Source organism: Schistocerca gregaria, chromosome 5 (assembly GCF_023897955.1).
Source record: "Schistocerca gregaria isolate iqSchGreg1 chromosome 5, iqSchGreg1.2, whole genome shotgun sequence".
In the NCBI taxonomy this organism is placed as follows: domain Eukaryota; kingdom Metazoa; phylum Arthropoda; class Insecta; order Orthoptera; family Acrididae; genus Schistocerca; species Schistocerca gregaria.
The window spans coordinates 354,591,493-354,608,821 of NC_064924.1; the positions used below are offsets into that span (position 1 = coordinate 354,591,493).

General features: G+C 44.6%; 1 protein-coding gene across 1 annotated transcript in view; it reads right to left on the minus strand.

Moving 5' to 3' along the window:
* The window catches only part of LOC126272582 (uncharacterized), a 454,888-nt gene that overhangs the window by 131,752 nt on the left and 305,807 nt on the right, over positions 1-17,329 (minus strand). The window contains exon 2 of the mRNA XM_049975508.1: positions 6,015-6,181. Coding sequence (XP_049831465.1) covers positions 6,015-6,181 — 167 coding nt within the window. The remainder of the gene's footprint in view (positions 1-6,014; positions 6,182-17,329) is intronic.

Genomic DNA, 17,329 nt, shown 5'->3' on the forward strand with positions numbered 1-17,329 from the left:
AAAATTAATGTCCAAAACCACATACTGCCAGCATAAAGAAGGCATCATTTAGAGTGTGTAGGTTACTACACCCAAGCAGTATTTCTTTAGAGAATTTCGAGGGTAGGAGACGAGGTACTGGCGAAAGTAAAGCCACGAGGACGCGGCGTGAGTCGGGCTTGGGCTGCTCAGACGTAGAGCACTTGCTGGCGAAAGGCAAAGGTCACGAGTTCGAGTCTCGGTCCGGCACACAGTTTTAATCTGCCAGGATGTTTCAGTATTTGTTTGGGTTGGATTCAACTACACATTGCAAAAATCTGTCGAAACATAAGGGAAAATGCACTTTACGGGTTTTAGAAAGGACACCCAGTTTTCATACACTGACGGAAAAAAGAATGGCAAGACCAAAAAGAAGTTTTGCGACACAAACGAAAGTTGGTAGGCATGTTTCCACATCTGAAAGATGTCGTCTATTTGAATATCGCGCCAGTCGCATAAGAGTAGCGCTATTAACGCCATTATGAGGATGCAAGTCAGGTTTACTTTAAATACACGCTGTAACAATCGTGACCGTTGGTTATCTTTGAGGCTGGAAGTGAGTGGAAGTTAGTCAAGAATTCCTTTAAGGCGACAAACAGGCCATTGTCAGCAGCTCACTGACTTTTTAAAAGGTTGTGTAATAGAGCTGCGAGAAGCTGGACGTTCCTTTGCGGAAGGACTTGGCAGAAATGTAGCCTCTTATACATGGCTGCAGGCAACGGTGGTCACGGGAATGTACGTTTGCAAGAAGACCGAGCTCTGGCGGCCACAATGTACTACCGAGAAGGAAGACTACTGTGTTCGGCGTATGGCTGTGGCGCTTAGTACTCCATCTGCAGCAGCAACTTGAGCGGTAGTGGGCACCACAGCGACTCAAAGAACTGTTACAAACCGGTTACTTCAAGGATAGCTCCGAGCCAGACGTCCAGCAGCGTGGATTCCACAGGCCCCAAACCACCGCCACTTGCGGCTTTATTGGTGTCAAGCGAGAGCTCAGTGGGGGGAAGGTGGAGGTCTGTTGTGTTTCCTGGTGGAAAATGATTCTGCGTCCGTGCCAGTGATGGCCATGTGGAGAGAAGAACGAGGCCAGTTGACGGCCTGCAACCAACCAGTCTGCGAGCTAGACGCACTATAACTACGCCTACGATTATGGTCAAGGGTGAGATTTCGCATGACAGCAGGACCACTCTGTTGGTATCCCCACGTACTCTAGCTCGACTTTGTACGTCAGTCGGATGCTTCGACCTGTTGTGCTTCCATTCATGACCAGAATCCAGGGGGTGTTTTCCAACACTCGCCCACGTACCGCTGTTGTAACCCAACATGCTCTCCAGAGAGTCGACATGTTGACTTGGGCTGCTCTATCATCAGATCTGTCTCCAATGCAGCACATACGGGACGTCATCGGATGACAACACCAGCATCATCCACAATCAACATTAACCATCCCTGTGTTGACCAATCAAGTGCAACAGGCATGGAACTTCATCCCAGAAACTGACATCCGGCACCGGTACAAAGCAATGCATGCACGTTTGCATGCTTGCATTCAACATTCTGGTGGCTACCTTGGTTATGAATATACCAGGCTTTGACATTTGCAATGGTTTACCTCTCACTTCCATTAATCTATGATCTAGCAATGTTAATCACTTAAATACGCTATCCAGACAAATGTATTCCCCAAATTTCATTACTCTACATTAATTAATTTTTGGTGTTAAGATTTCGTTCGTCACTTTATATACACTACGTGATGAAAAGTATCCGGACACCTGGCTGAAAATGACTTAGAAGTTCTTGGCGCCATCCATCGGCAGTGCTGGAATTCGATATGGTGTTCGCCCACCCTTAGCCTTGATGACAGCCTTCACTCTGGCAGGCTTACCTTCAATCAGGGCATACGTTCAATTAGGTGCTGGAAGATTTCTTGGGGAATGGCAGACCATTCTTCACGGACTGCTGCCCTGAGAAGTGGTATCGATGTCGGTCGGTGAGACCTGGCACGAAGTCGGAGTTACAAAACATCTATAGGATTAACGTCAGGACTCTCTGCAGACCACTCCATTACAGCCATCGGATGGCCACGTTGTATACCGTGATTCGTCACTCCACACAACGTTTTTCTACTGTTCACTCGTTCAATGTTTACGCTCCTTACACCAAGGGAGGCATGTGCCGGCGTGAAGTGTGGCTTATGAGCAGCCGCTTGAGCATGAAATCCAAGTTTCCTCACCTCCCGCTTAACTGTCATAGTACTTGCAGTGGGTCCTGATGCAATTTTGAATTCCTGTGTGATGGTCTGGATAGATGTCAGCCTGTTACACATTACGGCCATTACGTCTGTAGGCAGTCTCTGTCAGTCAACAGATGAGATCGGCCTTTACGCTTTGTTGCTGTACGTGTCTTCTTGTTTACATTTCGCTATCACTTCGCAAACAGTGGACCTAGGAATTTTTAGGAGTGTGGAAATCTCGCGTACAAACGTATCGGATAAGTGACACAAAATCACCTGAGCACGTTCGATGTTCGTGAGTTCCGCGAAGCGCCCCATTCTGTTCTCTCACGATGTCGAATGACTATTGAAGTCGCTGATATGGAGTACCTGGTAGTAGGTGGCAGAACAATGCACCTAACTTGAAAAACGTATGTTTTTGTTGCTGTCCGGATACTTTTGATCACATTATGTATATAACTGTCCTAATAGGCTGTGAGTACGACTCCCACTGCAGTGATGTAACGTTAAAATCATAAAGTCGTACCGGAAATGATGGTCGAAGATCCCAAAAGTCATACCGTCAAGAAAGTACTCTAGCCGTGAAACTTGCTGAGTGTCAAAAGTTACAGTGTTCAGAATAACGAAAAAGTACTTTGATATAAATGTGCAAGAAAAACAGAAAACTTCGGTCATGATAAAAAATCAATCCTCCGAGTCATATGAAGAAAAGGCCGTCGGACTGCAGCCGACCGATCAGCTTGACGCAAACTATTATTTTCATGCATAAAAATAATCATTTCAAGGAACCTCGAACTGAGGCCAACACAATTTTCGAATAAGCTGCTTATTTCAATTTTTTGCCCTCGGGCTAACTATTTGCATTAGCCATGACAAATAAAATGATGTCGATTGACAAATTTCGTCGTTTATCACCCATCTCTTGATGAATACACCACCGGTGATATACTATTTTGCAACTAGAAGTACGATGGAATTTAGAACCTTAATGATCGTGACGTGTTTAGTCTCGAAAAGCCTGAGAAGGCATTGTGTACCAAGACTTTTTTAACAACACTGAGCGTGGGTCCAAATAAAAGTTTATATTTAAAGTCAGATTCCAGTAGAATTGGAGCATACTGAAACTACTACCAAATAAACACAAGCAGTGGCTCTATAGTGTATGCACAGACTGTAAACAATAATTCTTTACTACGAAGCAAAGTGGTGTAGACGAAATCGAGACGAACAATCTGATGTATCATAGGACGCTTGTGGTCCACTAAGTCGGGAAACTACCTCAAATTGGCCTAGAAAAACCGCCTAAGCCATAGAGAATGCGCGGTGCGTAACATTTTCAATATTTTCTCTCGTTCTCTGCGCCGATAGTAACGTGTCTATAGATAAAATGAATAGAACATTTTCGGATGAAATTGAATTACCTTAATTTGTCCTGGGATATGTTGTCGCTAGATGCTGGGGTTTCCGAACTGTTAAAGAAAACGTGCATAAGAGAATATAGTGATCCCCTAAAGTTCCGGATTTTTATGATGTTGTTCGTGGTACTCTCTCGTAACGCTGCACAAAAATTTGCGACAGTACGAATTACTTCCCATATTCGACACTTTTGGTCTTCTTTGACACGGCTATTAAGACACAGGCTGGTACTCCTCTACTTCCTCTACACCACTGTGGTACGTTGTAAACAATTACCGTCTACGCCCTGTATACGACACAGTCGGTGTTTTGGCGGCAACCACAATAGCTTACAGTGGAAAGGCATCTAGACCACATCAGATACTTGTAAGTCTCTACAGAGGTTATGCAAAAGTACTTGGTCACCCTCTAGGAGCAGTTTACTGTATCAGCCTAGTCAGCAAGCTGATGAAAGCGAATCGAAGTTGGACTGCTGGAATTGCTGCAGTCTCATCCGAAACGTTCTGATGCAGTTCTTGAAGATTATGAGCGTTGTTGCGATACAACTTAGACAAGGGCTCCCCAAAGAACGTACTCGGTCACTGACAGATCAGGTGACCTGGGTTGCCAGCTAGGGCCGCGAACAGACTGACCGCTGCTAACAACGGGTATGTCAAGTGTGAAGATTTTGTAAATGTACTCCAAGGTTCGGCCGGCTGTATGGACAGTTGCTCCATCCTGTTGGAAGTAACTGCATGTCTTTTCCTCTTCCATATAGGTTTCCACAAATGGTTTCAAAATGTTGACAATGTAACGTGCGTAAGTCAGCGTCTGGTGAAAGAAGGTGTGACAAATAATGTGGCGTGCAGACACTCCACACCAAACCCCAATAATACAATGGCATTTCGTGGAAGCCATGTGGATTCTCCGCTGTCCAGAGCCTGTGATTCTGTGAGTGACATAACCAGGCAGGTGAAAACGGGCTTTATCAGACATTCATTGTTATCTCAATTAACAGCCATTCACAAAACTGGAGGCGCTGAGGAGAATCTGATGGTTTTAATGCATCAACAACAGACTTTGGTAGGGATGCATGTGCAGGTCCAGGTTATCGACGTGATATTTCAGTCACTTGCGACAGGTGTCGGATTGATTGGTGGGAGTATGAAGCATTTTCTGGTGAACTGCAGTCATATTTTCTGGTGTGCAGGCACGTTGCGGTATATTTCCTGACGTGTTCAAAACCCATTCTGGCGCCATTTTCGGACTAAGTATTGCATGGCACTCTTTGATGGCACTTTGACACCATGAAACTTGTCAGCCAACAATTGACAACATCGTTTCCACGACTCTGTTGTCACGTAACTTTCGGCAACGAAAACCCACTGCTCCTCTGTGAGTACCATCGTCCCCTTTGCACTACTCTACTCACACTGACCCATCCTGCATTGCCCTCCGAGCTGGTGTTGATTACGTGGCTGGCGTATATGTGGTGTGTGCATACATCCACGACTAATCGTATCCATTCGTCAGGGACACTTTTATTTGCCTCACCCTGTAGTAGGAAAAGGTGATGCTAGACTGAGCCATAGGAAGAATATGTAACTCATCCACGAGTGAAGTAGCTTACAAAAAACTTGATCCATCGATTTTTGAGAACTGCTCATCACTCTTGGATTCTTAGTAGGTAGGACTAATAGAAGAGCTGTGCGTTTGGTGACTGGGTCGATTAGTCAGCGCGAGAGTATTACAGAGATGCTCAGCAAACTCCAGTGCGTCTCATGAGGTGACCAGAGCTAGAAAATTCGAGACATTGGAATTAATACTGAGGTCTACCGACAAATGGAGCGAATGGAACAGAGAAGAGGGGGATCAGACAGTGGTACGAAGTGTCCACCACCACACACCGACTGGTGAGTTGCTGAGTATAGATGTCTTGCCACGTTTCGGTGTCGGGCAATGTGCTGTCGTTAGCTTAAGTTAGAATAAGTAGTGTGTAAGCCTAGGGACGGATGACGTCAGCAGTTGAACTGCGCAGCAGGTTGTGGCTCCTTCATATGCGGGAATTGGCAGTGCATGGTAACCAGAGGTAGTTGTGAAACTGATATGCCCGTGATACGACTGTGAAGTGTAAGATATTAAGTCAGACGAGGACTTATAGTTTAAAGTGTTTTTATTTCATTTAATCAACTCCGCAAACTGAATGTCAACAACCTGATGGGGAGAGCATTGTCTCTCGAAACGCGTAGCTGAATTGTATCGAGTATTGCTAATGATGTCGAGTGCAGGTAGAAAGATAGGCACACAGAAAAGTTGTCCCAGTTTGATGACAAGAGTACCAACATAAATAGAGTGGACGGCTCACCTGCGGACCTGTGGCAGCAGCAGCTGGCAGGTGTGCCGGCAGGCGTCCACGCAGGTGCGTCGCAGCTTGCGGATCTTCTCCCTGAGCTCGGGGCAGTCCCTCGGCTGTCCGATGTGAATCAGCAGGTCGCGGAACAGCGCCACCTGCGCGTTGATCTCCACGATCAGCTGTAACAACAAACCAAAGGGTCTTCCTTATGCTCTGTGCAGCTACTTTTGCCTGGAATAGGAACATTAGGACTAAACATTTATCACTGTCCTTACAGACTGAGGTGACGAGTCATGGGGTAGCAATACGCCCGAATACAAAGGGAGGTAGTGCGGCGATATGCAAGGTATAAAAGGGCAATGCATTGGCGGAGCTGTCATTTGTACTCAGGTGATTCTCGTGAAATGGTTTCCGATGTGATTACGGCCGCACGACCGGAATTAACAGACTTTAAACGCGCAAAAGTATGTATGGACATTTTATTTTGGAAATAGTTACGGCATTCAGTATTCCAAGCGTCACAGTATCTTGAATATGCTGAGAACGCCAACTTCTAGGCATTACATCTCGCCAGGGACAACTCAGTGGACGACGGCCTTCTCTTAACGACCGAGAGCAGCGGCGTTTTCTACAGTTGTCAGCGCTAACAGACTAGTAACACTGCCTCAAATACCGTGGTAGGTATGACGAACGTATTCCTTAGGAGAGTGCGGCGAAATTTGGCGTTCATGGGCTATGGCATCAGACGACCGACGAAAATTCCTTTGCTAACAGTATGACATCGTCTGCAGCGCCTCTCCTGGGTTCGTGACCATATCGATTGGACCCTACGCTGCTGAAAAGCTGTGGCTTGGTGAGATAAATCCCGATTTCAGTTGATAAGAGCTGACAGTATGTTTGATGTTGGAGTGTGGCGCAGATCCCACGAAGCCACAGACCCAAATTATCAACAACGCACTGCGCAAGCTGGTGGTGGCTTCATAATGCTTTGTGTTGCCAAACAACGATGGAATTTTTGTGGATGACAATGCGCAGAGTCACAGGGACACAATGTTGGCGATTAGTTTGAAGAACATTGTGAAAAGTTTCCGCGAATGATCTGGCCACCCGGATCGCCCATCATGGGACATATCAGAGAAGTCACAAAATCCTGAACCGGCAGCACTTTCGCAATTATGGACGGCTATAGAGCTAGCATGACTGAATTATTCCTGTAGGGAACTTCGAACGACTTGTTGAGTCGATATCACGTCGAGTTGGTGCACTACGCCGGGCAAAAAGGAGGTATCCCATGACTTTTGCCACTTGTGTATACTAACCAAAATGTGTAGATACGGCACTGATTACGTATTTGTTTATATGTTCAGATGTGCTAACAAAACTAACGGGGCTCCATTTAAAAAATGTAGGTTTGTGTTCAAAAACATACTTCCGTGCATTTTTGTATGGTTTGTATTAAACAATTACAAAGCCCCTCTCCTCACGTTCGGTCTGTGGAATCGGCTCGTCAGTATTTGTTGTGATTTACTAAATATATCCATCGGTAACGTTAGGTGACTCACCCTGTATAGGAGAAATCGAGTGACTGATGTAACAACAGACGGTCTAAACCAGTATCCTTAGAAACATGAAATCTCGACGAGTCACAGATTAAGTAACGCAAGTGCTTCAAAGAGGTCCGTTGAGCCTTATGATCATTTTGCTCATGGATTCTGGCTGCATTGTACAATAACCAGAAAGCTCCCCTTTACTCCAGTACGTAACAACAGAGAATTACTAGGCTTTTCGTACCAAAATAGCGGGTCCGTCTGTATATGTACACTACTGGCCATTAAAAGTGCTACACCTAGAAGAAATGCAGATGTTAAATGGGTTTACATTGGACAAATGTATTATACTAGAACTGACATGTGATTACATTTTCGCGCAATTTGGGTGCATATAACCTGAGAATTCAGTACCCAGAACAACCACCACTGGCCGTAATAACGGCCTTGATACGCATGGGCATTGAGTCAAACACAGCGTGGATGGCGTATACAGGTACAGCTGCCCATGCAAATTCAACACGATACCACAGTTCATCAAGAGTAGTGACTGGCGTATTGTGATGACCCAGCTGCTCGGCCACCATTGACCAGACGCTTTCAATTGGTGAGAGATCCGGAGAATGTGCAGAAGTCGAACATTTTCTGTATCCAGGAAAGCCCGTAAAGGACTTGCGGTCGTGCATTATCCTGCTGAAATGTAGGGTTTCGCAGGGATCGAATGAATGATAGAGCCACGGGTCGTAACACAGCTGAAATGTAACGTCCACTGTTCAAAGTGCCGACAGTGCGAACAAGAGATGACCGAGACGTGTAACCAATGGCACCCCATACCATCACGCCGGGTTATTCGCCAAATTTGCGATGACGAATACATGCTTCCAATGTGCGTTCAACGCGATGTCACCAAACACGGATCATGATGCTGTAAACAGAACCTGAATTAATCCGAAAAAATGACGTTTTGCCATTCGTGCATCGTGGTGCGTCGTTTAGTACACCATCGCAGGCGCTCCTGTCTGTGATGCAGCGTCAAGGGTAACCGCAACCATGGTCTCTGAGCTGATAGTCCATGCTGCTCAAACGTCATTGAACTCTCCGTGCAGATGGTTGTTGTCTTGCAAACGTCCCCATCTGTTGACTCAGGGATCGAGACGTGGGTGCACTATCAGTTACAGCCATGCGGATAAGATGCCTGTCATCTCGACTGCTAGTGATACAAGGACTTTGGGATCCAGCACGGCGTTCCGTATTATCCTCCTGAACCCACCGATTCCATATTCTACTAACAGTCAATGGATCTCGACCAGCGCAAGCAGCAATGTCGCGATACGATAAACCGCAATCGTGATAGACTACAATCCGACCTTTATCAAAGTCGGAAACGTGATGGTATTTATTTATCCTCCTTACACGAGGCATCACAAGAATGTTTCACCAGGCAACGCTGGTCAACTGCTGTTTGCGTATGAGAAATCGATTGTAAACTTTCCTAATGTCAGCACGTTATAGGTGTCGCCACCGGCTCCAACCTTGTGTGAATACTCTGAAAAGCTAATCATTTGAATATCAAAGCATCTTATTCCTGTCGGTTAAATTTCGCGTCTGTAGCACGTCATCATCGTGGTGTAGCAATTTTAATGACCAGTAGAGTATTCAATTGACTTACAAAATCATGGAAAGAAATAAAGCTATTTATAACTTAATCGAAATATGGAAATTCATATGTTTCAGCATTTATTGAAGTGCAAGTTATGTATGTTAAATGTCATTCGTAATATTATGATCATCAAACTCTTCTGGTTGCACGAGCAAACATCAGGTTTATCATTTTAGAGCTACTAATCGATCATGTGTGGGACAAGGAATTGCAGATGACAATAGGTTCTATACAGTTAATTTTAAAACTAGGGCAGCCACAGCCAAAGTAATTTAAGTTGCATCTTCTTGTGTACATAATGGTATGTCATATTGTACAGATAGTTACTAGAACTCCGCAGAGAAACAGCTGGCGTGGCTAGGGTAAGTTCTTAGCCTTCTTCAATGAGGAATATCTAGTTAATCACGAAGTGTCATCACTTAACCGATTAGAATATGTTCCTATGGGTCTACATCACGAAAACACGATGTCGCTCGCAAATGTTATCCATGAAATATTGGGTCAATGCCAAGTTATTACACAACAATCAGAAATCATAGTTCGAATGAATTCCACTGATTAAGGTGGCCTAATTTTAAGACCCTGGTGTAAGACAAGGCTGTAGCTTTTCGCCCCTACTCTTCAATCTGTACATCGAGGAAGCAATGATGGAAATAAAAGAAAGGTTCAGGAGTGGAATTAAAATACAAGGTGAAATGATATCAGTGATACGATTCGCTGATGACATTGCTATCCTGAGTGAAAGTGAAGAAGAATTAAATGATCTGCTGAACGGAATGAACAGTCTAATGAGTACACAGTATGGTTTGAGAGTAAATCGGAGAAAGACGAAGGTAATGAGAAGTAGTAGACATGAGAACAGCGAGAAACTTAACATCAGGATTGGTGGTCACGAAGTCAATGAAGTTAAGGTATTCTGCTACCTAGGCAGTAAAATAACCAATGACGGACCGAGCAAGGAGGACATCAAAAGCAGACTCGCTATGGCAAAAAAGGCATTTCTGGCCAAGAGAAGTCTACTAATATCAAATACCGGCCTTAATTTGAGGAAGAAATTTCTGAGTATGTACGTCTGGAGTACAGCATTGTATGGTAGTGAAACATGGACTGTGGGAAAACCGGAACAGAAGAAAATCGAAGCATTTGAGATGTGGTGCTATAGACGAATGTTGAAAATTAGGTGGACTGATAAGGTAAGGAATGAGGAGGTTCTACGCAGAATCGGAGAGGAAAGGAATATGTGGAAAACACTGATAAGGAGAAGGGACAGGATGATAGGACATCTGCTAAGACATGAGAGAATGACTTCCATGGAACTAGAGGGAACTGTACAGGGCACAAACTGTAGAGAAAAACAGTCATTGGAATACGTCAAGCAAATAATTGAGGACGTAGGTTGCAAGTGCTACTCTGAGATGAGCTTGCACCATTTTAAATTGTCGAACGCTTTTTCCAGGTCGACAAATCTTATGAACGTGTCTTGACTTTTCTTTAGCCTTGCTTCCATTATTAGCCTAAAGCCAAACTGATCGTCGCCTAGCTCATTCTCAATTTTCTTTTCCATTCTTCTGTATATTATTCTTGTAAGCAGCTTCGATGCATGAGCTGTTAAGCTGATGGTGCGGTAATTCTCGCACTTGTCAGCTCTTGCCGTCTTCGGAATTGTGTGGATGACGCTTTTCCGAAAGTCAGATGGTATGTCGCCAGACTCATATATTCTACACACCAACATGAATAGTCGTTTTGTTGCCACTTCCCCTAATGATTTTAGAAATTCTGATGGAATGTTATCCATCCCTTCTGCCTTATTTAACCGTGAGTCCTCCAAAGCTCTTTTAAATTCCGATTCTAATACTGGATCCCCTATCTCTTCTAAATCGACTCCTGTTTCTTCTTCTATCACATCAGACAAATCTTCACCCTCATAGAGGCTTTCAGTGTATTCTTTCCACCTATCTGCTCTCTCCTCTGCATTTAACAGTGGAATTCCCGTTGCACTCTTAATGTTACCACCGTTGCTTTTAGTGTCACCAAAGGCTGTTTTGACTTTCCCGTATGCTGAGTCTGTCCTTCCGACAATCATATCTTTTTCGATGTCCTGCAGCCATTTCGTCTTAGCTTCCCTGCACTTCCTATTTATTTCATTCCTCAGCGGCTTGTATTTCTGTATTCCTGATTTCCCGGAACATGTTTGTACTTCCTACTTTCATCAATCAACTTAACTATTTCTTCTGTTACCCATGGTTTTTTTGCAGCTACCTTCCCAACTTCTGTGATGGCCCTTTTTAGAGATGTCCATTCCTCTACAACTGTGCTGCCTACTGCGCTATTCCTTATTGCTGTATCTATAGCGTTAGAGAACTTCAAACGTATCTCGTCATTCCTTAGAACTTCCGTATCCCACTTCTTTGCGTATTGATTCTTCCTGACTAATGTCTTGAACTTCAGCCTACTCTTCATCACTAGTATATTGTGATCTGAGGCTATATGTGCTCCTGGGTACGCCTTACAATCCAGTACCTGATTTCGGAATCTCTGTCTGACCATGATGTAATCTAATTGAAATCTTCCCGTATCTCCCGGCGTTTTCCAAGTATACCTCCTCCTCTTGTGATTCTTGAACAAGGTATTCACTATTACTAGCTGAAACTTGTTACAGAACTCAATTAGTCTTTCTTCTCTTTCATTCCTTGTCCGAAGCCCATATTCTCTTGTAACCTTTTCTTCTACTCCTTCCCCTACAACTGCGTTCCAGTCGCTCATGACTATTAGATTTTCGTCCCCCTTTACATACTGCATTACCCTTTCAATATCCTCACACACTTTCTCTATCTGTTCATCTTCAGCTTGCGACGTCGGCATGTATACCTGAACTATCGTTGTCGGTGTTGGTCTGCTGTCGATGCTGATTAGAATAACCCGGTCACTGAACTGTTCACAGTAACACACCCTCTGCCCTACCTTCCTATTCATAACGAATCCTACACCTGTTATACCATTTTCTGCTGCTGTTGATATTACCCGATACTCATCTGACCAGAAATCCTTGTCTTCCTTCCACTTCACTTCACTGACCCCTACTATATCTAGATTGAGCCTTTGCATTTCCCTTTTCAGATTTTCTACTTTCCCTACCACGTTCAAGCTTCTGACATTCCACGCCCCGAATCGTAGAACACTATGCTATCGTTGATTATTCAGTCTTTTTCTCATGGTAACCTCCCCCTTGGCAGTCCTCTCCCGGAGATCCGAATGTGGGACTATTCCGGAATTTTTTTGCCAATGGAGAGATCATCATGACACTTCTTCAACTGCAGGCCACATGTCCTGTGGATACACGTTACGTGTCTTTAATGCAGTGGTTTCCATTGCCTTCTGCATCCTCATGTCGTTGATCATTGCTGATTCTTCCGCCTTTAAGGGAAATTTCCCACCCCTAGGACAAGAGAGTGCCCTGAACCTCTATCCGCTCCTCCGCCCTCTTTGACAAAGCCGTTGGCAGAATGAGGCTGACTTCTTATGCCGGAAGTCTTCGGCCGCCAATGCAATATCAAAATTTAGGCAGTGGCGGGGATCGATCCCGGGACCGAAGACTTTTTGATTTTGAAACAAAGACGCTACCCCTAGACCACGGCTACTTTTGATTCAGCAGAACAGTGGTTCAAGTCCTTTGAGTTTCTCGTGGGTTTCCCTAATCACGATTTGTTCTTCATTAGCTGTAACGCATAACGGCGGTTCCTACGTGTTGAGGGCTATTTTAACAACTGCGACATCATGGAGGTTTTAGAGCTAGCAGCACTGGCCGTCTTTGAGACAACTACAAATGTCATTACTTTACGACCAAAGATAATAAAAAATGTGGAGATCTTCTCCATAGGTAATGAGGTACCACTGCAACCGTTCTTTGTTCGTCCACCTCATGCGTCGTCCATCGGACGGGGTTCTAGCAATTTCTTCACGGAAATTGTACATTCAAATAGAGATATGAGGAAGCCAGAGTAGCCACGAATTTCCTGGAGTGAAGTTAAACGTTCGGAATCCAGCAATTGGGTGCTATTTATCATACTAAACTATTTAATTCAGTTCCGAATCCTGTGTTGGATTTCTTATAAATAATGCGCAGTAAAATATTTGCTGTTTATAAATTTGATTCTACATCACTACATCACATGTGATTGCGGAGGTTCCCTATTGTGCTAATAAACTTCATTTCTTTTGTATGTCATTCAAGGATGCAGTTAGGCAAAACGACAGCCGTTACTCCTCGATTAAATCCAGAATACCACAAATTTCACTTTTATGGTCTTACGTGATATTTATGTGGGAAGAAGTTATTTTTTTTTTTACTTGTGTTGGGATGTACACTCTCGCAAACTTAGTGATATGTCTCACGTGTCTCCTTGCGTATTTCTGTGAATATTTTAACGCAATAGGGCAGATTTTGAACGATGTCTGAAAATTTTCCTCGAAAATTACATATCTGCTTCACTGAAAAAAATATGACCATAACTCACTGTCGGGTATTATTCAAGAATTGGTCGGAAGATTGCCATTATCCTTCATGATGTTGCACAGTAGCTGGATGCCGAGTTGAACAATACTGATAGTGCAATTGATGCATACTTTTATTATGTCTATTCTTTCCCCTCGAGACCAAAATCACATAATTTATCGATGCATTTAGAACCGACGCCTTTAAGTTAAGTGTAAGTTTTTGGCTTGTAGTATTTCATTCTCTTTAGTATGTTGCTGTGACCGGAGCTCTTACCTGCTTTCAATTCATGTTACGAAGATCTGTTATAGCAACGACATTCTGTTCATTTCACTTCTCAGATCCGCATGATTCTCTAGGCCATTCACAACAACAAAAGCTCACACTACGGTTAGACGATCATCATCGACACTATATCTGCTGTGACCATGCGAAACTACTTTCGGGCGGTGTCAGCTATGTGTTCTTTGATCAGTCGGCGAGGGGTATTTAAGTCTAGAACACTTGAAATACTAGTTCACTGTACTACATTAAAGAGTAAAAGACTTACTTAACTTTGTCAAACTTCGTTGCCAAAGGCATACTCAATAATTCACAACTACACTATGTGATCAAAAGTATCCGGACACCCCCAAAAACATACGTTTTTCATATTAGGTGCATTTTGGTGAGACCTACTGTCAGGTACTCCATAAAATCGACCTTAGTTGTCATTAGACATCGTGAGAGAGCGGAGTGGGGCGCTCTGCGGAACTCAGTCAGGCGACTGTGTCGTGTGACGAGTCACGGTAGACAATGTGGAGATCCTATGTCAGAGTGTGGGTACGGTGAATGCCCGGTGAACGTCATCTGGTAGCGTGTGTAGTGCCAACAGTAAAATTCGGAGGCGGTGGTGTTATGATGTAGTCCTGTTTTTAATGGAGGGGATTTGCACCCCTTGTTGTTTTCCGTGGAACTATCACAGCACAGGTATACATTGATTTGCTCCCTGCCGTCGTTGGATAAGCAGCTGCCAGCAGAAAGACGTATACTCCTAGCTCACTCATTTGTTACATTGTTTAATTCTTAATTTCTTTGCGTGTTTTTGGTACTTGCATTGTTTAATTCATAAATTTCGGGCGTATTATAGTATTTGAGAGTTGTAGCATTGAGTTTTAGTACCTGAATAGTGTAAAAACGCGTAGTCTCCTTCCGCCCCCAAGCAGTGTGTCAGCAGTGTGTAAATAGCATCATTACTGCATTTACTAGGCAGTCTTGTATTTTAATAACCGTGTAAATTTTGTGTCGATTTGTTTGTGCTCTCTGTAGATTAATTCAGACGTTCTTTGCACAACAGTTTTTAGCATGGATAGGGACTGCAACTGCTGTGTTCGGTTGCAGGCTGAGTTGGCATCCCTTCGTTCCCAGCTTCAGGCAGTGTTGGCTTCGGTCACACAGCTTGAGGCTGTTGCCAATGGGCGTCACTGTGGGGGTCCGGATGGGGGTTTGTCGGGGACGGCCAGCTCGTCCCACGCATCCCCCGATCGGACTACGACTGTGGCTGCCCGGGATACTGCCCACATTGTGGCTGATCCCTCACCTGTGGTGGAGTGGGAGGTCGTCTCGAGGTGTGGCAGGGGGCGAAAGACATTCCGGAGGGTTGAATGGAAGGCCTCTCCAGTTTGTCTGACAAACCGGTTTCAGGCTCTGTCTCCGGCTGATACTGATCTTCAGCCGGAGATGTCTGCTTGGCCTATTCCAGAGGTTGCCCCTCAGTCTGCAAGATCCGGGCAGTCGCAGAGGGTGGACTTACTGGTAGTTGGGAGCTCCAACGTCAGGCGCGTAGTGGGGCCCCGTAGGGATATGGCAGCAAGAGAAGGGACGAAAACCAATGTGCACTCCGTGTGCATACCGGAGGGAGTCATTCCAGATGTGGAAAGGGTCCTTCCGGATGGCATGAAGGGTACAGGGTGCTCCTGTCTGCAGGTGGTCGCTCATGTCGGCACCAATGATGTGTGTCGCTATGGATCGGGGTCTCGCTAGAGGGATGAAAGCAGAGCTCACCATCTGCGGCATCGTCGACAGGACTGACTGCGGCGGACCTTTGGCACAGAGCCGAGTGGAGGGTCTGAATCAGAGGCTAAGACGGTTCTGCGACAGTGTGGGCAGCAGATTCTTCGACTTGCGCCATAGGGTGGTGGGGTTTCGGGTTCCGCTGGATAGGTCAGGAGTCCACTATACGCAGCAAGCGGCTACACGGGTAGCAGGGGTTTTGTGGCGTGGACTGGGCGGTTTTTTAGGTTAAATGGCCTCGGGCAAGTACAGAAAGGGCAACAGCCTCAAAGGGTGCGGGGCAAAGTGAGGACATGCGGGGACCAAGCAGCAATGGGTATTGTAATTGTAAACTGTCGAAGCTGCATTGGTAAAGTACCGGAACTTCAAGCGCTGATAGAAACCACCGAAGCAGAAATCGTTATAGGTACAGAAAGCTGGCTGAAGCCAGAGATAAATTCTGCCGAAATTTTTACAAAGGCACACACGGTGTTTAGAAAGGATAGACTGCATGCAACCGGTGGTAGCGTGTTTGTCGCTGTTAGTAGTAGTTTATCCTGTAGTGAAGTAGAAGTGGATAGTTCCTGTGAAATATAATGGGTGGAGGTTACACTCAGCAACCGAGCTAGGTTAATAATTGGCTCCTTTTACCGACCTCCCAACTCAGCAGCATTAGTGGCAGAACAACTGAGAGAAAATTTGGAATACATTTCATATAAATTTTCTCAGCATATTATAGTCTTAGGTGGAGATTTCAATTTACCAGATATAGACTGGGACACTCAGATGATTAGGACGGGTGGTAGGGACAGAGCATCGAGTGACATTATACTGAGATACTGAGTGTACTATCCGAAAATTACCTCGAGCAATTAAACAGAGAACCGACTCGTCAAGATAACATCTTGGTCCTACTGATAACAAACAGACCCGAACTTTTCGACTTTGTAAGTGCAGAACAGGGAATCAGTCATCACAAGGCCGTTGCAGCATCCCTGAATATGGAAGTTAATAGGAATATAAAAAAAGGGAGGAAGGTTTATCTGTTTAGCAAGAGTAATATAAGGCATATTTCAGACTACCTAACAGATCAAAACGAAAATTTCTGTTCCGACACTGACAATGTTGAGTGTTTATGGAAAAAGTTTAAGGCAATTGTAAAATGCGTTTTAGACAGGTACGTGCCGAGTAAAACTGTGAGGGACGGGAAAAACCCCCCGTGGTTCAACAACAAAGTTGGGAAACTACTGCGAAAGCAAAGAGAGCTTCACTCCAAGTTTAAACGCAGACAAAACCTCTCAGACAAACAGAACCTAAACGCTGCGCAGTGCCGATCGTACTGTTATCGACGACTGTGCCGCTAAAGCGGAGTTATTGAACGCAGTTTTCCGAAATTCCTTCACCAGGGAAGACGAATGGAATATTCCAGAATTTGAAACACGAACATCTGCTAGCATGAGTTTCTTAGAAGTAGATACCTTAGGGGTTGCGAAGCAACTCAAATCGCTTGATACGGGCAAGTCTTCAGGTCCAGATTGTATACCGATTAGGTTCCTTTCAGATTACGCTGATACTATAGCTCCCTACTTAGCACTCA